This window comes from Heptranchias perlo, chromosome 4 (assembly GCF_035084215.1).
Source record: "Heptranchias perlo isolate sHepPer1 chromosome 4, sHepPer1.hap1, whole genome shotgun sequence".
NCBI lineage: Eukaryota > Metazoa > Chordata > Chondrichthyes > Hexanchiformes > Hexanchidae > Heptranchias > Heptranchias perlo.
Window position 1 is genome coordinate 68,935,640 of NC_090328.1, and position 21,582 is coordinate 68,957,221.

General features: G+C 42.9%; 1 protein-coding gene across 5 annotated transcripts in view; it reads right to left on the bottom strand.

Moving 5' to 3' along the window:
* The window catches only part of trpm6 (transient receptor potential cation channel, subfamily M, member 6), a 149,864-nt gene that overhangs the window by 46,283 nt on the left and 81,999 nt on the right, over positions 1-21,582 (bottom strand). For all 5 annotated transcript variants that reach the window (XM_067983082.1, XM_067983080.1, XM_067983083.1 and 2 more), the window contains 4 exons: positions 14,729-14,980; positions 8,035-8,209; positions 4,464-4,578; positions 1,219-1,418 (listed from right to left, as the gene is read on the bottom strand). In XM_067983082.1, coding sequence (XP_067839183.1) covers positions 1,219-1,418; positions 4,464-4,578; positions 8,035-8,209; positions 14,729-14,980 — 742 coding nt within the window. The remainder of the gene's footprint in view (positions 1-1,218; positions 1,419-4,463; positions 4,579-8,034; positions 8,210-14,728; positions 14,981-21,582) is intronic.

Consider the following 21,582-nt stretch of genomic DNA (forward strand, 5'->3'; position numbering starts at 1 on the left):
ACAATGATCCAGCACTCCATGCTGCAGCTTGTTAGGGCTCCAATGTGCTGTGTCAAATTCCAATTGAATCCAGGACATATTTCTTCACAAACCCATCACAATTGAGAATTCATTCATGTTCCAAAGAGACTTAGGGGTCTATGTACATAGATCATTAAAATGTCATGGACAAGTGCAGAAAATCATCAAAAAGGCTAATGGGATGCTGGCCTTTATATCTAGAGGACTAGAATACAAGGGGATAGAAATTATGCTACAGCCATACAAAGTCTAATTAGACCGCACCTTAGGAAGGATATATTGGCCTTGGAGGGAGTGCAGTGTACATTTACTAGAATGATACCTGGACTCCAAGGATTTAACTGTGAGGAGAGATTACACAAATTAGAATAGTATTCCCTGGAATTTAGAAGATTAATGGGTGATTTGATCGAAGTTTTCAAGATATTAAGGGGTACTGATAGGTAGATAGAGAGAAACTATTTCCGATGGTTGGGGAGTTTAGGACTAGGGGACAGAGCCTAAAGATTAGAGCCAGGACTTTCAGGAGTGAAGTTAGGAAACACTTCTACACACAAAGAGTGGTAGAAGTTTGGAACTCTCTTCCGCAAATGGCAGTTGATTCTAGCTCAATTGTTAATTTTAAATGTGAGATTGTTAGATTTTTGTTAACCAAAGGAATTAAGGGATATGGGGCTAAGGTGGGAATATGGAGTTAGGTCATAGATCAGCCATGATTTCACTGAATGGCAGAACAGGCTCGAGGGGCTAAATGATCTGCTCCTGTTCCTATGTCATCATGCTGATTTACATCGTTGATCCCTCTTATTGATTAAACTCATTTACAAATCACCATGCTAGCTTAAAACCAGAAAACTGGCAGCTTTGAACTCCATAATAACCCCTGCAATTATTCACGTTACACTGCACATAAAATATTAGGAAGACTCCAACTACTGATATGGGAATAGAAACCTTGATTTGCACTGATGCACCAATGCAAAGAGCAGCACTATGTGTACTTAAAAATAAAAAATACTGCCACTGTCCTCCTTACAAAACACCGTAGAAACAGAAATTACTTATGAAACAGCACCATTGCGAACAAAATTATCGCTACATAATGAAGAACAAGATCATGCCTATAATACTTCTACCAGCAACACTCATCATTCATTATTGTAATATTGGTGTTAGAACAAGAATTTAATTACTTACTTAAACCAACATCTTCTTCCTCTTGATCCACCTCATTTTTTGCTCGACGTTGGTAAATTCGGCTCATGAGCAGAGCTACATGACTGAAGATAATAATTGGTGGTGGCAGCCATGGCTTTTCATGATAGGTCATAATGTAGCGATAGCGATTGTATTTCCAAAGTCTGTTGGACATGGATTTCATCTCATGGTACACATTGCTAAAGGAAAAAATAACCGGAACTCTTAAAGCAGCAAGAAGTTAAACTTATTGTTATATCCTATATGAATGTACATGTTGAGCATAGACTCAGATTTAATTACAATGAAGCCCAATAAAGTCTCCCTTGTTAAAGTAGCCGCTCACATAAAAATTACATTTCTGTGGAGGTTTTTTCCCATCAAATCAGACACACTGTGGCCTGTTGACAGAGTACGTTGGTGCACTTTTTTTTCCACTTGCCAGGTTTTTGTCCACTTATCAGGACTGCATTCAATACTCCACTAACACTGAACTTGGCAAAGAAGGATCTACAAGAGCAGGAAAGGGATGCCGATGATATCAAGTGACATGCAAGGTTTATTCCTGAAGCTCCGCTACACAGCAAGAAGGTCACAGATGCATTATTCAGCAAAGCCAATGACTTCTTCATTTTCCTCGCTGACCAGCAATGACATGAGAGGGGAACCTAACTCTACAGGATGTTGACTTTTCCAGAGGCCAGGGGATCATTGACTGCACCCATGTTGCCATTCAGGTCCTTGCTGACAAAGCTGTGTCCTATGAGGGATTGTATCTTCTCAATGTGGACAGGGTGTATGACCACCAGTATGGAATTGAGCAGATTAATAGCTGCTTCCCTAGAAGCTCTCACAATGTCTTAATTAAAGAAGAAAGCACTTGCATTTATAGAACATCTTTTGTCCACGGGAAGTCCCTAAGAACTTTACAGCCAATTAATTACTTTTGAAATGTGGCCACTGTAGTTTTATAGACAAATATGGCAGCCAATTGGAGCACATCAAGATCCCACAAGCAACTAGTTGACTAGTTAATTTGTTTTAGGTGGTGTTGGTTGAATGTTGGCCAGGACACCAGGAGAACGTCCCTGCTCTTCTTCAAATAGTACTGTGGAATCTGAACAGGATGATGGGGCCTCAGTTTAACATTTCATCCAAAAGACGGTACCTCTGACAATGCAGTACTCCCTTAGTACTGCACTGAAGTGTCAGCCTAGATTATGCGCTCAGGTCCTCGAGTGGTGGTTGAACCCATGACTTTCTGGCTCAAAGGTAAGAGTGCTAATAATGAACCAAGGCTGACACTTAAAGCTAAACATCTGTGCCATTCTTATTTGAAAGGGAACTAAGAGTGAAAGGATGACACCAGGGAGATGTATCTAGCCATAGCTCATGACACAAACAAAAGCAGAGTGCAGATGCAACAAAACTCATACCATGACTACTATTGTGCCATTGGGATCTTGAAGCAGTGCTTCGCATGCCTGGACTGATTGGGGACATCCTCACAGTACACGTCTCCTGCTCAGCCTTTCCAGAATTATTGTCGTCTGCTGCCTGCACCATAACTGCCCTGAATAAAATCCTCAGTATTCATCTCAATAACCAGGATGGCAAAGCCATAGCAAAGTGAAAAATAGCAATGAAGAATTAGCAGCTGTACCAGCAATGCAGCAAGGAAGGATGCATGCCAGGCATTAATTCCAGATGCCTTCCAAGGAGCTACAGCATTTCTTAAAGGCAAACCACTCTGCAAATTAACCATGCCCAAACCAACTTGTCCAGTTTCATACTTAGTTCTTTAAATGCCATCTATTACCATCTAATAAATACTCCTGCTATATCGTAACCAATGACAAATAAATCTGCATCATAATGAACCAAATGTAGTGCATTTATTTCCTCTATTATGTTGTGTGTGAACGTTGGTAACTTTAGTTTGCTCAGTGCTATCTCTCGGTGCTTGTGTTTTGTGACATTTAAGCTACCACTCCTTCTAAATGATCTTCTTGTGGAAGGAGTTAATGTGCTGGTTGGATGCAGGGTTTCACTGACAGCTTGTTGGGATTCTGAAATCTCCTGACCTCCCTGGCTGTGCACTGCAGCAGCCCTGTATTTGAGTCCGCCAAGTCCAGAGCTGTTGGGGTTGACTGATGTTGTCTGCATTCTGCCATCTCCTCCCATGCCTGGTGAATGAGGGATGGAGATATGGCCATCAGTGCCACAAAGTATGTCCCTGCTCACCATGATTCCTTGTAGAAGGGCTTCCATAGCGTTCCCTCAGGCTGTAGTGTCCAATTCTACAGTAATTGCTCATAAGCTTGCCTTCCCACTACTAATTCAACTGCTTAAATGTCTCCTAATTTCAGTTCACAGCTGCTTAAAGGGATCCTTGCCTCTCCTCTTCACTGGTTGGAAATGGGGAAGGGACTAAGTTTTAAATTTAGGAAAAATACAAATTAGAAAGCAGATTTCTGATTGAAATTTAATTTGAGGTCATAAATTAGGCCGAGACTCGGGTACATTGGAGGGAGTGGAGCTGGGCAGTGGCTGCCAATGAGAGGATTTCCTGCATCCCCAGTCACTCAAAGGCTCCGCAGACCATCAGCAGCCAATACGCTGAATGAAGCCAGTGTACCAGTCAGTTGATTGGTAGTCGTGGGGACCATCTGGAGTTACAGGAATGGATCATCACCCAGACTCTCCAAGATTGAGAGTGATTTTATTTTGAACAAGTGGTCCTCTTATAAAGGAAGCTGGACGAGGGACTTAGCTCTCCTTTCCAGATAAGGAACTAGCACCTCCCCACAAGAGTTAGCAACATGCGTTGCGATATGTGGGTTCTGGGAACGGACAGGCATCCCTGATGCATCTCTATTTAAGGGAACTCCTCCTTACCCACAAAGTTTGGCACTATCAGCAGCAGAGGTCCCAGGTGAGTGCACCCCAGCACTTACACTGGAACACAGCTGCCATGGATTTTCGGTCCCTTTATCTTTATTATAAACTGGAGTACATCCAGATAGCGTACAAGAGCATACAGGAACTCAATTTTTACAGTGAACTCTCAGCCTTAATAATAACTGTCAGGTAGTGATTCTGAACGTTACTTTTCAACCTCATGATTATCTCAAGGCTTCAAAATGTTTTCTAGCTATGTAAGATGTCTTTCTTTAATTTGGTAAACTCTGCAATTACACAGAAAGGGAGATATAGTTCATCTTCTTTTAACAGGTGATTCTTACTTGAAGAAAGCGATGAGCAGGTTGACCAGTATAATATATTGCACAAACAGATAAACTGCCTGAAGAAATGGATTAAGAAACGAACCAGGAGGGCAATCTGCATCTTCTTCACAAGCTGCAATTATAAGATTAAAATAATCAGTAAATGTAGTGCTGATGTAATGTAAAGTCTACATTGCTGATTGAACCTTCAGAACTGACCCCTATATTGTGCCTGTCACACATAACAGGAATATATCAGGCAGACTTGGGCCATCAGATAATACACCGATAGGAAGTCTATCATTCAACTTTTGCCACAGTTTTTAGTTGCACTCCAGTGCAAACTGTCTGCATTTAGCCACAGGCCTTTCACAAATTCAGTCGGGTTGCTTATTACGAATAGTCTGTGTCCCCAATAAATCACAGTCTCATATTACATGTTTAATACTCTGAACAGTGCAGAACCAGATGAATTTATTTTGGAAGCAGAAATGTTTACGGGACCACTTTTATCTGAAGCTGTTGGAATCTGAAGACTCAATCCAAGGAGATGTTTTACCTAACAATCTTAGGTCAAACCTTTTGATGTAGCTCAAAGTTCATTCCTTCCAGTTTCAATTAGCACATGTGCAGTGAAACACGGAAATCTGGAACTTGCTCCTACTGGTTCGCCGGTGATGTGACAGCTTCAAATTAAAGGTATATCACACGCTGCAATCAGAGAAATCATTGAAAAAGTGCAAACTTGCTTATCTGCCCAGCTGGAAAGTAACTAATTACGCCACAAAACTGGTACGCTTAAAAATACAGGTCTAAACTAAGTTTTAACAGTGCAGTAAGTCTTAATGATTGCCAAACAACTAAAAATTAACTTTTAAAAATGTGGAGTCTCATTACTCCTTATTTTAATAGCTTTTGGTCATTCATTTTTTTTTTAATTAAACATTTTTTTTTTACTTTTCCCTTCTGTATCTTTTTTTAATTCAATTATTTTTTACCCTCTCTTTTTTTCACTGCCTATAACCATTTTTACATTAATTTTAATGTTGTGCCTTTCACTTCCTGGTTTAACGAGCCAAGCCTGCAGAGACAGTGAACACAGCTTGTCAAAAATGCTGTGATCTTAATGGTCGAGGGGAGAGAGTGCTCCTCTCCATTCTCCCAGGGTCCTAGCTTCACCTGAACTGACGCTGAGCTCTTCTCCGCTTCCTATTTGAGGAAGTGGCCAACGTAAAGACTGCGGTAAGTTACTGGGTTAGTATAAATCTATGGAGTGGCGAGCAGTGTTGGTTCACCACTCCGAACAAGTTCTCCCCCATTATCTTCTTTGGATATTGGAACAGTTTAATTGACGATTATTTTAAGGGGATCACATTTTACCCTCTGTCTTTCTGATATTTCCCTTATAATCGAAAGGGTTTTTTCCCTTTTGCCTCACATAGCTGCCATTGCTAGACATTCTGTCCCATGACACATGCACAGAGGTGTCAAGAATGGTCTCTTTTAAGTAATTCCACTGCTGAATCCAGAACAGGTTTCTTTTTATGTCTATATGAAACATATATCTCCTTTTGCTCCAGACAAAACCTCAATCAATCTAATCTATACACTACCATTTGCACATTGAGTGAAGTCCACAAATGTCTTTGAGTTCAGGTAGCTTCAAAGACAGTGAACTTTCAACTAAATACAAATATTAGCCAGGAATTTCCTCTGAGTTGTGCCTGTTCCACTGGAAGTGCGGCAGAAAGCCCATTCATGCACATAGAAGGATTTTCCCCGCACTTCCAGCATAATTACAGCGGTGGAACATTGTAAACAATTTTACAACACCAAGTTATAGTCCAACAAATTTATTTTAAATTCCACAAGCTTTCGGAGGTTTCCTCCTTCCTCAGGTGAATGGTGTGGAAATGAAATTTTCGAATCCTTCGCATTTGAAAATCACAGAACAATGCCTGGTGATTACTGCCCGTTGCCAAGGCGGTGGAACAGATGCAGCTCCAAGGAAATTTCTGGCCATTGTGATCCTAGTATTTTGGAGGGTGGCATCTTCCAGACCTTATGTTTGTGTTGCAAGATTTTCCTTGCAGTGACCAAGCAACAGAATATATGCAATTGTCAAGCAACTGGTACCAGTATTAAGCTGCTAAATGCCCTGAATATGATTAGGTGCAAGCTGTAAATTTCTGAGCATAGTTCTTACGTATCTCTACAAATGTACAATTCAGTGGGGTAGATTCTAACTATTGAGCAGAAAGCCGGCTACCCATTCCTGTAGGTGGGAGGCTGTGTCCATTTTGAGGGTGGGGCCTCATTACCATGCCACCGGCAAGGTTCAGGCGCCAAATGGGCACCCCGCTTAGGTTCAACTGCTCCGGGCCAATGGAATATCAGGTGGTGCAGAAACGGATCCAGCCAGCAAGAAGTCAGATCTGGGAGGAGGCAGGGCCCAGGCAGCAGTGGCCCACATTATTCTTGTGGAACCCGAGAGGGGTGCTCCTGATCTTCTTGGCCCCACAAAAATAATTTTACACCTACCTTTTTGGTGCCTCTTCTGGTATCCCGGCCAGTAAAACTGGGTAGAGTGCATCCAGTTATCTGTCAAAAATGATGTACATTGGACCCCGGTTTGTATATTAAAGGAGACTATCTTCAGAAACAGGAGGGCAATCCAGCTACCCAGTGGAAGGCCCCTTTCAAGATGGCGACCACCAGTGCGCCAACATAGACGGGGCAGTGAGGCTGTTTAAATGGGGCAACCCAAATTAAAAATTATCCCAGTGTCTCTGATCATGCTAACGTGGAACCATATAACCGTAAGAGTTTACAGCACAGAAGGAGACCATTCGGCCCTTTGTTTCTGTGTTGGCTCTTTGCTAGAGCAATGCAAAACTAATCCCATTGTGCCTCTCTCAACCCATAACCGTGTCTCTCCCTCTGCTTCAAACATTTATTCAATTTTCCCTTAAATGATGCAATGGTCTCAGCCTCAGTCACTCCCTATGGCAAAGCACTCCATGCTCCAACAACCCTCAGTGCAAAAAAAGTTCTCCCAACTCTTCTCCTCACCGTATTATTGATCATTTTAAATTGATTGCATGAAAATTTTCAATTAAAAAATACAAAAAGCCACATAAGAGTAAAATTAACCTGGTGTTTGTGTATTATCTGAACCTTGAGGTAGTTGCAACTGCCATCCTCTACCTATCTTTTTGATCTCAGAATATATATTTTTCAATTATTTGTCCTCTCCTATTCTCTTCCACCTGTTGATGTCCTGTACTGCAGGCCTTGCTCCTTCACTAAGGTTTCTTAATAAAAACAAACATTTACAGTATCCACAGATGTCTCTAATTCTAAGCAGTGATGTCAGCGAGTGCATATCGCAAGCTTTTTTGACACAAGCAAAAACACAACCCCAATCACATGACTGGCACAAATTACAAACTTCTTTTTTACATTATAATGTAGCATAGGGTTATTTATGACTTTGTATATATTGTGCCAAAAGATTATCCTAATCCAGAGTCCAGCTCATATATTATGGACATCAGATGTTGCATTTGTAAATGTAAATATTACGTACGATCAATTTCACCAGCATAGACTTCACCAAATATCATCCAGTAAGGCTGGAACACTATATCTCGAGCAAGGCGCCAGGAGGGTTGTTCTGCTGGAGAAAGTATAGCCTTTCTTGACACCCCAAAGCTCAAGAGAACAATTGCCATCAGAATCACTATATAGAACATGTTTGCTGTCTAAAAAGAAAGGAAATACATTTATTTTGCTACAGGAATTAAACTATATATAGAATCATTTGCATATTCATGTCCATAGTCTGGAGTAATTTTCAGGTTAGTACAAGCCCAAAACTAACAAGAGATGCAATTCATCTCTAACCCTCTGTTATTTGCATAATATATGCAAGAATCCTTATTTTAATTTGAGGAAAAATGTCCACAGTCTCAAAGGGAGATGGTTACATATTCAAGAGCCAGTTTCCAAATTAGGATCCGCGGTGGTGTGAAATTAGGGGTCCAAGATCACAATGTCCGCAGAATCCTCTGCAAGATCTGGTATAGGAACTTGTAGATTGTAGATGCGGGGGTAATCTTATGGGGTTCCACTCCCAGTGTGGAGCCTCACTAGGGGCAAGCACCGTAGCCCTGATTTTCCAACCTGTGCTTGCTGCTAGTGCGACTTTGTGCCAGGACTGGAGCCTCACAAAAGTACCCCCATAATATTCAGGAGCTACAAGGTGACACTGAAATTTGTACCCAAAACTACAAATAAGAACAGTTTCATCTTGAATTATTAGACATGCATCTTATTATTGCTATTACTTTTAGTTTTGGTTGCATAAGGTAGTTCACATTAGCAAAGTTCAAATCTTCCTCTATCATAACAGTTTCCACAGTGAAGTATGACATGGGTTAGATAGACCATAAAGCTCCCTGTGCTCTAACAATATGCCATACCCCCTGACATTAGAAGCACACCTACTATTGCATTACAATTAACTTTTACTTTACAGACAGTAAACATCTCAGGACAAGCCAAGCTCATTTTACTTAGGACCTTATAATGGGCAGAGAAAGGAATCTCTCACTACATCTTTCGGAGCCTGATGCGAACCACGGTCTCAGAGGTAAAAGGACAGTTTGCTAACGCCCTGTGCCCCCAGTCTGCCCTTCATAGTCTATAATATATTAAAAGTCTTACCTTTGCGTATGCTTCCTGACTAAAAACATTGCTTCCTATTGTAACATTTTGGTACGTGTGGGAGTTTAAGGGTTAATCTCTTTAAAATCTAGTGCATATTGCTTTCAACTGTTTAAGTTCAATTGCTATCAACTGTTTAAGTTCAATTTTAAAGTTTAAATTTTTAAGTTTCTGTCAGGCTTCAGCAGAGAGAGCTGCTGTAGCAAGTTAATTGGTTAGCTAGATTAAACTGGTACCTGAAGGTGGGGCAGGCCTGACTCATCTGAGTCTCAACTGTAGAAATACAGGGGCCTGTCAGTGCGACAGCACGGTGTGCGGACAACACAGTGTGAACTGCTGAGAGTTTGGTACGTGTGGGAGTTGGGGGAAGGAGGTGCTGCTTTGCCTTGCTTTTCCTAACTTTTCCCCCAGAGCGGCAGTGGACCTGAGAGTAGAAGACTGAGATTGGGGAATAAAAGCAGCAGCAGACCTGCAACAAGAGACAACTACTGTGCGATGTCACAGGTGAGGCAGGAGAGTCTGAGAGGTGAGCACAGTATAAAAGGAGAGACCTAGAGTGGGAGGAGAGTCTGAGAGTCTAAGGCAAGTCATGGCAGAACAGCTCGCACCCGTGATATGCTCCTCCTGCACTATGTGGGAAGTCATGGACACGACCAGTGTCCCTGGCGACCATGTGTGCAGGAAGTGTGTCCAGCTGCAGCTACTGGCTAACCGTCTTTCAGAGCTGGAGCTGCGGGTGGATTCACTGTGGAGCATCCGCGATGCTGAGACTATCGTGGATAGCACGTTCAGTGAGGTGGTCACACCGCAGGTAAAGATTACGCAGGCAGAAAGGAAATGGGTGACCGCCAGGCAGAGTAAAAGGACTAGGCAGGTAGAGCAGGAGTCCCCTGGGGCCATCTCCCTCTCAAACAGATATTCTGCTTTAGATACTGTTGGGGGAGATGGCTTATCAGGGGAAAGCAGCAAGAGCCAGGTTCCGGGCACCACGGGTGGCTCTGCTGCACAGGAGGGGAGGAAGAAGAGTGGCAGGGCTATAGTGATAGGGGATTTAATTGTAAGGGGAACAGATAGGCGTTTCTGCGGCCGCAAACGTGACTCCAGGATTGTATGCTGCCTCCTTGGTGCTAGGGTCAAGGATGTCACGGAGCGGCTGCAGGGCATTTTTGGAGGGGGAGGGTGAACAGCCAGTAGTCGTGGTCCATATTGGTACCAACGACATAGGTTAAAAAAAAGGGATGAGGTCCTGCAAGGTGAATTTAAGGAGTTAGGAGATAAATTAAAAAGCAGGACTTCAAAGGTAGTGATCTCAGGATTACTACCGGTGCCACGTGCTAGTGAGTATAGGAACAGGAGAATAGACAGGATGAATGCGTGGCTGCAGGGATGGTGTAGGAGGGAGGGATTTAGATTCCTGGGACATTGGGACCGGTTCTGGGGAAGGTGGGACCTGTACAAGCGGGACGGGTTACACCCGAGCAGGACTGGGACCAATGTCCTCGCGGGGGTGTTTGCTAGTGCTGTTGGGGAAGGTTTAAACTAGAGTGGCAGGGGGATGGGAACCTGAGCGGGGAGTCAGAAGAGAATAAAGTTGAGAGCAGCAAGAGAGGGGAAGACCCAGAGGAAATCTACAATACAAATAGTACAAACAGTTGTTCAAGAACAAGTGAAAGGGAAAAGCGTAGAGCAGCGGAAAGAAAGTGTACTTTAGGCACGACAGATAAAATAAAAACTAGAAGGCATAAGGCGATTAACCCAGCATCAAAGCTGTGGCAGGGGGTTGGGAACCTGAGCAGGGAGACAGAGGAAAGCGTGTCAGGAAGGGACAGAAGGTATGGAGTAAAAGGTAAAGTGTTAAAAAAGGAAAAAGCAGGAACTAAGTATCACAAAACATATTTGAAAGTTCTTTATCTGAATGCACGTAGCAATCGTAACAAAATGGACGAGTTAACGGCACAAATAACTACGTATGGGTATGATCTTGTGGCCATTACAGAAACATGGCTGCAGGGTGACAACGACTGGGAATTAAATATGCCAGGGTATTTAACAATCAGGAAGGACAGGCAGGAAGGAAGGGAAGGTGGGGTGGCTATGTTAATAAAGGAAGGAATCAACTGTAACACAGAGAAATGATATTGGGACAAAGGATCAGGATAATGAAACAGTTTGGGTAGAGATAAGGAATAATAAGGGGAAAAAAACACTAGTGGGCGTAGTATATAGGCCTCCTAATAGTTGCAACTCTGCTGGAAGAAGTATTAATCAGGAAATAGTCGGGGCATGTAATAAGGGAACAGCTATAATTATGGGGGATTTTAACTATCATATTAACTGGACAAATCAAATTGGGCAGGGCAGCCTTGAGGAAGAGTTTATTGAGTGTATTAGGGATGGATTTCTTGAGCAGTATGTAACTGATCCTACAAGGGGGCAGGCAACCTTGGACCTGGTCCTGTGTAATGAGCCAGGATTAATTAATAATGTCCTAGTTAAGGATCCCCTTGGAATGAGTGACCATAACATGGTTACATTCCATATCCAATTAGAGGGTGAGAAGGTTGGTTCTCAAACAAGTGTACTGAGCTTGAATAAAGGAGACTATGATGGTATGAGAGCGGAATTGATTAAAGTGGACTGGGAAAATAGATTAAAGGGTAAGACGGTACATGAGCAGTGGTGTTCATTTAAGGAGTTATTTTACAACTTTCAAAAAAAATATATTCCACTGAGGAAAAAAGGGTGTAAAAGAAATGACAGCCATCCGTGGCTAAGTAAAGAAATTAAGGATAGTATCCGACTAAAAACAAGGACATATAAGGTAGCCAAACTTAGTGGGAGGACAGAAGATTGGGAAGTCTTCAAAAGACAGCAAAAAGTAACTAAATGATTGATTAAGAAAGGGAAGATAGATTATGAAAATAAATTAGCAAAAAATATAAAAACAGATAGCAAGAGTTTCTATAGTTATATAAAAAGAAAAAGGGTGGCTAAGGCAAACGTAGGTCCCTTAGAGGATGAGACCAGGAAATTAATGGTGGGAAACATGGAGATGGCAAAAATGCTGAACAAATATTTTGTTTCAGTCTTTACGGTAGAGGACACTAAGAATATCCCAACACTGGACAAACAGGGGGCTCTAGGGGGGGGAGGAGCTAAATACGATTAAAAATCACTAAGGAATTGGTACTCAGTAAATTAATGGGACTCAAGGCGGATAAATCCCCTGGACCTGATGGCTTACATCCTAGGGTCTTGAGGGAAGTGGCAGTAGGGATTGTGGATGCTTTGGTAATAATTTTCCAAAATTCTCTGGACTCGGCAAAGGTCCCGGCAGATTGGAAAACTGCTAATGTAACATCGTTATTTAAAAAGGGTAGTAGGCAGAAGGCTGGAAATGATAGAACAGTTCGCCTAACATCTGTGGTGGGTAAAGTTTTGGAGTCTATTATTAAGGAGACAGTAGCGGAACATTTGGATAAACATAATTTAATAGGACAAAGTCATCATGGCTTTATGAAGGGGAAGTCATGTCTGACAAATTTGCTTGAGTTCTTTGAGGACATAACGTACAGGGTGGATAAAGGGGAACCAGTGGACGTGGTGTATTTAGACTTCCAGAAGGCATTTGGCAAGGTACTACATAAAAGATTATTGCTCAAGATAAAGAATCACTGGATTGGGGGTAATATTCTGGCATGGGTGGAGGATTGGTTATCTAACAGGAAGCAGAGATTTGGGATAAACGGTTCATTCTCGGACCAGTAGCCCATGGTGTTCCGCAGGGGTCGGTGCTGGCTCCCCAACTCTTTACAATCTATATTAACGATTTGGAGGAGGGGACCGAGTGTAACATATCAAAGTTTGCAGATGATACAAAGATGGGAGGGAAAGTAGAGAATGAGGAGGACATAAAAAACCTGCAAGGGGATATAGACAGGCTGGGTGAGTGGGCGGAGATTTGGCAGATGCAATACAATATTGGAAAATGTGAGGTTACGCACTTTGGCAGGAAAAATCAGAGAGCAAGTTATTATCTTAATGGCAAGAAACTGGAAAGTGCTGCAGTACAAAGGGATCTGGGGGTCCTAGTGCAAGAAAATCAAAAAGTTAGTATGCAGGTGCAGCAGGTGATCAAGAAGGCCAACGGAATGTTGGCTTTTATTGCTAGCGGGACAGAATATAAAAACAGGGAGGTATTGCTGCAGTTATATAAAGGTATTGGTGAGACCGCACCTGGAATACTGCATACAGTTTTGGTGTCCATACTTAAGAAAAGACATACTTGCTCTCGAGGCAGTACAAAGAAGGTTCACTCAGTTAATCCCGGGGATGAAGGGGTGGACATATGAGGAGAGGTTGAGTAGATTGGGACTCTACCCATTGGAGTTCAGAAGAATGAGAGGTGATCTTATTGAAACATATAAGATTGTGAAGGGGCTTGATCGTGTGGATGCGGTGAGGTTGTTCCCAAGGATGGGTGAAACTAGAACGAGGGGGCATAATCTTAGAATAAGGGGCTGCTCTTTCAAACCTGAGATGAGGAGAAACTTCTTCACTCAGAGGGTAGTAGGTCTGTGGAATTTGCTGCCCCAGGAAGCTACATCATTAAATAAATTTAAAACAGAAATAGACAGTTTCCTAGAAGTAAAGGGAATTAGGGATTATGGGGGGCGGGCAGGAATTTGGACATGAATTTAAATTTGAGGTTAGGATCAGATCAGCCATGATCTTATTGAATGGCGGAGCAGGCTCGAGGGGCCGATTGGCCTACTCCTGCTCTTATTTCTTATGTTCTTATGTTCTTATTTTTGTCACAATTTTGTGTCAACCTTCCCATTATAAATTCCTATGCCCCACATTTGTAATAAACATTGTCTATGTAAACATCACACTGTAATTACACCCGCCTGCCAGTAGTGGCACTGTAGTGCCTCAGTTTTCCATCTCCCAGCTCCTCAGCTTGTATTACAGAGAAACTCCTATGCTGCAACAAAATTAGCATAAGTTTTGCTGTTTAACTATAAATAATGAATATGAATTCACAGTATTGTATACAGAGGTAAGAATTGGATGTCTGATTATAAAATGTGGACTGAACTATGTCTGCCCACCCTGGTCCAATTAACCCCTGGCCTCTAAACTCCCTTCACCTGAAGACCTCACTTGGTCTTGTCTCCCAGGCAGTTCGTTTTGATTTTGTGCGATATTGTAAAACGATGCTAGCAAGTCGGCATTGAAATCAATGGAAATAAAAATCGGGAAAGGTGTAAAACATCTGCCAATTCCTCAGCACCCATTTTACACTATTGCACAACATGAAAATCTACCACAGACAATCTAATCAGGTTGTGATTAGCTCAGAGTTCTGTCTAACACACGAAAAATTAACCAATACTAATAAAAATTTACAAACTGATCCATGTGAGCTTTAATGTAACTGGGAAAAATAGTTGTTGGAAATAAATGTTAATACATGCATTGTATCTACTTAATAGTGAAAACAGAACATATTTTTAAACTGGTAATGTACACTGAAGATTTTAAATACTTACCATTCGCCCAATCATGGTCAAGTACGGCCCTGCATGCTGATTAACTGCAAAGAAGTCCAGAAGCCTCGCAAACCAAAATATAATGTCCAGGGAGTATATAATCCTTCCAGCTGTCTGCAATGGCTGGTCAGTCCAACGTAAACCAAACCCAATAGCAAATAGGACTATAGCCACTGAATCATTGAAGTTCCAGTATTCTTGGACCCAAACCTTAACTTTCCGGCTGAATTTTCCTGGCTCTGATATGAAGATCTGTGCAACAAAGGTTAAAATGAAAATGAAATCTGGCCAGCTTCAATATTGCCTTTGAATAAAGCTCACTTCTGGTCTCCATATTATAAAAAAGGTATAGAGGCACTGGAGAAGTTGCACAAAAGATTTACTAGGACGATACCAGATACCAGAACTGAGAGGTTATACCTATCAGGAAAGACTGAACAGGCTGGGGCACTTTACTCTAGAAAAGAGAAGGCTGAGGGGTAACCTGATAGAGATCTTTAAGATTATGAAAGGGTTTGATAGGGTAGACGTAGAGAAGGTGTTGCCACTTGTGGGGGAGACCAGAACTAGCGGCCATAAATATAAGAGAGTCACTAATAAATCCTATAGGGAATTCAGGAAAAACTTCTTTACCCAGAAATTGGTTAGAATGTGGAACTTGCGACCACAAGGAGTAGTTGAGGTGACTAGCATAGATGCTTTTAAGGGGAAGCAAGATAAACACATGAGGGAGAAAGGAATAGAAGGATATGTTGATGAGGAGGCTCATGTGGAGCATAAACACTGGCACGGACCTGTTGGGCCAAAGGACCTGTTTCTGTGCTGTATATTCTATGTAATTCTATGTAAAGCTAATCTTTTCAGACAGCTCATCTGTCTATTTGGAATTAAACTGTTACAATAAAGAAACGGCCTTAGGTCAGGGCTATGTATCAAAAACCTCATGAAATATGACCAAATTTACATTACGTAGGGCAGGCAAAAGTTATCTCTTTAATTTAAAAAGCTCTCCAGGCTAACAGGGCTTTTACTTAGGATGTGTTTACCTTTTGTGAATACATTAATAACTGTAAAGATCACTGTATAGACAGTATTAGGATCCGAGCACTTAAAAATCTTTGTCTGAACAACAGTGATGTTCAAGGATGGAGTTAATCACAAGAGATGTTTCCTTTTCTGAAGGACTCATTGGCCCTCAGTGCCAATTAAGCTGTACTGACTAATTGATTCAGTGAACAGATCAATTAATCACAGTTGAAGTTTACAAGCTGTGTATTCCCATTAAATATAGGTTACCAGCAACAAAACAAACTAATGCAAAACTGCGCAGTAACTACGTGAAAAGGCTGGAAATTGTACAGCAATGCCTTTGCAGAGATTGTTGGCAGTTATGGATAAATCTGTGGCTGATAATAACTTGAGGGGTATGGAGATGAGTGGAGAAGTGCAGATTTTCTTTTTTAAATTAAAAACAGTTAAGTTATTCAACCCATTGGAAATCGAGTAACTTATTTTTACCTTCTCCCATCTCAATATTATGTTTCATTTTCTCCCCCTACTTAAGTATCCTCTCATTGCGCGCTACTCTATTTGAAAGCTCATATGCTAGATTTAAATCTGAGATAGATAGCTTTTTGGCAACCAAAGGTATTAAGGGATATGGGCCAAAGGCAGGTATATGGAGTTAGATCACAGATCAGCCATGATCTTATCAAATGGCGGAGCAGGCACGAGGGGCTGAATGGCCTACTCCTGTTCCTATGTTCCTAAAGGGCAAGTATACATGATTTCAGGTCGCTGTTTATGGTCATGATTGACTACTAGGAACTGTTTCAGACAGCAGAGGTTGACAGCCTCCGAGTTCCCTTCTCTCCCTATGATGCAGCACCCCATCTCTGATTCGCATTTCTATCTGCCAACAACATGGGGAATGGGAACTCTGTGGTCAACTGCAAGATGACCAGTCATCCTATCACTGTTTGGCACACCACACTAATAGTCTTTAGTGGCTTGTTTATAGAGGCACCTTTTTCAAAATCTACTGGGATTGGACTCAGATTTTTCTTTTTTCGTGGAAGAAAGGAATTTTGGAGCAGTGAAGTTTTCAGTTTTAGATCAAACTAGAAGATGAGATTGCAGAGTTGGTCTTTCTGGTGTGGTTTAAACTACTATCTAGTTTTCAGGGTGAATTTGATTCATTTTAATCCATGTAAAAATAAATAAGGTTGTAAAAATCCAGTAAACAAAGGCACAAAATTTATATGCATTTTATTTGGCTTTAAAATACACATGGATTTTAACTGGAACTTACTATTTTTGTAGATAAAGTTAGATTAATGGCTCCATTATTCTGCATGTGCAGGTTTAAGACCAATATTACTTAGAATAATACAGCACCTGCAGCTCAGAGTTATATTGTTGGTTCCATGCTACAGTCTAGTCAGTCAAACGGAGGTCTACTCACTGGTATCCTAATGCTGGTTATTTTTAAAGTTTACGAACAGTTAAAAGGAAATTCAGCTCTACGTTAGCTCTAGAAAGTGCAAGTGCAAAGTCTAAAAACTTGTCTTTGCACCTGTTACGGTTATACTACTCAGATATTCAATTTCAACTGAACACTTATTTCTTAGTTTTTATACTGCTACCTCCTTGAGGTTGTCTCATATTGCTTGCCATAATTCAAATCCCTTGTTATACAAAAAACAAAACACTGCAGAAGCTGAAAATTCAAAAATAAAAACAGAAAAAAGCTGAAAACACTCAGCAGGTCAGGCAGTATCTGTGGAAAAACAACAGTCAACGTCTCAAGCTCTTGGCCCTCTTTCAAGACAAGGAGATATTACAGATGAGCAACATTTAAAAAGGAACACAACAAGGCAAAGAGGGAAGGGGAAAAAGCACAGACACGCAGGAAAAGAAATAGAAAGACCTGTGAAGCGTTTAGGTGAAGGACAAGAGGTGATTGAATGGCAGACATGGGGCATGATTTTGACTCGAGCCAGGAAGGGAGAGGGGAGGGAGATTTTCAGGTGCGAAACCTGGAAGATAAGTTGGTGGGTCGCGATCTGCAATTGCAACCTTAATGAGGTCAACAAATTTTATTTCCGGGCTTCGCGCCTGGCAGCCAGCCTGATTGACAGGCTGGCTGGCCATCGGGCAGGAAGGCCTGCAGAGGCTGACGTGAATTGGAAGCGATGGGAAACTCGAACTGGTAAGGATAATTTCAATTAATTTTTCCAATACACAAAGAATTATGTACCTCAAGTATCGGCCCACCAGCTTTAAATGGGGCCAGGATTTCCTGGTGTCTGTTTTGCACACACATCCAAACCTGCCTGGGTTAAACCCAGAAGTGGGCGAGTTGGAGCCGGGATGTGGTCCCGCTCCAAAAAGCTCTTATTTTAACCTCCCACCTGCCCCCAAACCCACCTGTTCATAGGGGTTCAAGTTACCCCCATGATTTTAGCAAGAGACAAAATGAGGCCTAATGAGCGAAATAAAAGACATATACAAGGCATAGACAGCATGTGAATAGCTAAAGGGGGATAGGTAGAAAGGGATATAGGTTCCATTGGCCCAAGAGTCAGGTGGAAGAAGAAGTAGGTCGACACCAAGGGCGCAGACCATCCCACCAGCAGTGTTCTGATGGGGAGAGCCCACCCCAGTATCAAACTGCTCCCTTCCTCCATCCCCAGAAACACCGGCATACCCGTCCCGCATTACTAGCACTGACTGCCAGAGAGAAATTGGGAGTTTTAGTCAATGTCTGTGGTTATTCAAGTCAGTGTTAAGGCCAGAAGGCTGCAAAGTGCCTAATAGAAAAATGAGGTGTTGTTGCTCGAGCTTACGTTGAGCTTCACTGAAACAGTATAGAAGGCCAATGACATAGAGGTCAGAATGGGAGTGCGACAGAGAATTGAAATGGCAAACATCAGGGAAGTTGGGGCTGTACTGCCGCATTTGAGTCGATGTAATAGGAAAACTGCATCACATGTACAAAAAAACCGCAGTATAATTGGTCCATTAGTATAACAGAGGCTTAGTGTTAACTCAATTGCAAATACACCAAGGAGATTTCATTCCTACAAGCCCTGGGAGAACATTTGCAGCTTCAGTGAGTAAATGTCATGTGGTGCATTAACGGGTCACGTATCTGCCCTGGAAACATCATGAACAACTCCTAATTTAATAGCACAAAGCAAGATAAAGGTGATAAGCAGCATATAGGTGTAGAATTTTACATCATTTGGTTGTCACATGCACCTGATAATATCTACATGAAGAGATCTGTGTGTGGCTGTCCATAAAACACCAGTTATGAATCAACAAAACGTGTCAGGCCTGATCTCCTACACAGCTACTGGCACCAGACCACTGACCTCAGGGCATTCTTCTGCTCATTGTATTCATTAGGAAAGTCAAATATTCCTATTTCAGTGTGCCTTGGAGTATAAATTCCAGGATCTCAGAAAGACATCAGAGAATAAATGTCCTTCCACAGCACAATTGCCAAGGCCATTTCCTCCCTGCAGAAAAAAGTTAGTGGGAGCATTTGTTAGCATAATTGAAGCCCATAGGACTAAAAGGGCAGTGGCAGCATGGATATGAAATTGGCTGTGAGACAGAAAGCAAAATAGCAGTGAACGGTTGTTTTTCAGACTGGAGGGAAGTATACAATGGTGTCCCCCAAGGGTCGGTATTAGGATCACTGCTCTTTTTGATATATATTAATGACCTGGATATGCAGGGCATAATTTCAAAGTTTGCGGATGACACAAAGTTTGGAACTGTAATAAAGAGTGAGGATGATAGTAGCAGGCTTCAGGAGGACATAGGCAGACTGGTGAAACGGGCAGACAGATGGCAGATGAAATTTAATGCAGAGAAGGGCTAAGTGATGCATTTGGAAGGAAAAATGAGGAGAGGCAATATAAAGTAAATTATAAACTTTTAAAGGGGGGTGCAGGAACAGAGAGACCTGGGAGTTCACATACACAAATCTTTGAAGGTGGCAGGACAAGTTGATATAGCTGTTAAAAAAGTGTTATAAATAGAGGCATAAAGTACAAAAGCAAGGAAGTTATGCTAAACCATTATAAACCACTGGTTAGACCTCAGCTAGAGTATTGGGCTCGATATTAGGAGGGCTGCGGGTTCACGGCGGGGGGGCTATTGGGCGTGTGGGTAACGCGCCTGGTGAAATCAGTCTGCCCCCCGCGCGATCGCAGCCTAATTGGATCCACTTACCTCGTCTTCCGGGTTCCCCACTGCTGAGCTGCGCGTCGGGCGGACTGCGCATGCGCAGTAAGATCTGTCAGCTGGAGGAGCTCTATTTAAAGGGGCAGTCCTCCACTGACAGATGCTGCAACAAATAGGAAAAAGTACAGCATGGAGCAGCCCAGCGGGAAGGGTGCTCCCAGTTTAATGATGCCTCACTCCAGGTATCATTGGATGGAGTGAGGAGGAGGGGGAGGACAGCGATCTTCCCCCCGGTGGACGGGAGGAAGCGGCCTGCCTCTGCCACCAGGAAGGCCTGGCTCAAGGTGGCAGAGGTCACCTGCACCAGCAACATACTGCCCACCTGCATACAGTGCAGGAGGCGCTGCAATGACCTAAGTAGGTCAGCCAAAGTGAGTACACTTACTCATTCCCCTACACTCCGTCTGCTACATCACCGCCCCCACCCCACATCTCCTTCTGCACTGCCAACACTACTCTGTCACATCACCCCTCACACCCACTCAAACCTCATCCTCATCTTACCTGCACCTACTCACCTCGCCAGTACTCATCCCGCCACTACCACTCAACCCAATCCTCATACAATCTCATGGATCTATCTCATACTCACCCTCTCATGCATCTCTTTCACGGTCAGCCTCACTCAACCTGCCACTACCTGTGCTGCAGCCACAGGGCATGCATCACATATGTGCAGTAGGAAGCGTAAGGCAAACGTGTTGTGAGCATGAAGGGGATGCACAAGGGTGTTTGAGGGTTTGTCATAGTTTTTACTTATATTTAATTTCTGACCAACTCACATCACATATTATATTGTCACCACTACTGCCACGTCTTTGCGAATCTTGTCTGGTTTGTGCAATAATGCCCTTTCCTGAGGATCACAATGAAGACCCACACCTGATGACACCCATTGCGTCACTGCAGAGTGGGTGTAGGTGTATTTGCAGGGCTCTTTTGTGCAGACGACTGAGAGACATCGGCGATGTCCCCGGTGGCACCCTGGAAGGATGCGGAGGAGAAGTTGTTGAGGGCAGTGGTGGCTTTGACAGCGACAGGTAAGAAGATGGTGCTCGGGCCAGCCGGGAGCAGCTCGGCATGAAGGAGGCTGCAGATGTCCACGACTACATGTCGAGTGACTCTGAGCCTCCGTGTGCACTGCTGCTCAGAGAGGACCAGGAAGCTGAGCCTCGGTCTGTGGACCCTGTGGCGAGGGTAGTGCCCTCTGCGAAGCTTCTCTCTCTGCGGTTGCCCTCCCTCCTGCTGTGTAGGTGGATGTGTCACAGCACTGTGTTGTGGAGCTCCACGTGTCAGAGGTGGACGGCGTGGCCGGCGAGGCTGGTGATGCTGTTTGCCCTCCGAGTAGGTCATGACTGCAGCTACGGCGGCTCCCATCCAGAAAATGTACATCTGAGGGGGTCCGCAAGGTAGGTACATGTCTCTGGACCCCGGGGTAAGTGTGCAAGTTGGTGAATTTTATTGTTAGGAGGAGGGTGGTGGAGGCCAAACTTTGTCCAAAGTGACAGAGTGGCCTCCTGCAATGAGTGAGGGTCTCCCCCCCCCCCATCAGTCAAATGGACCTTTGCAGCTGCCACAGACTGATGGCTGCAACA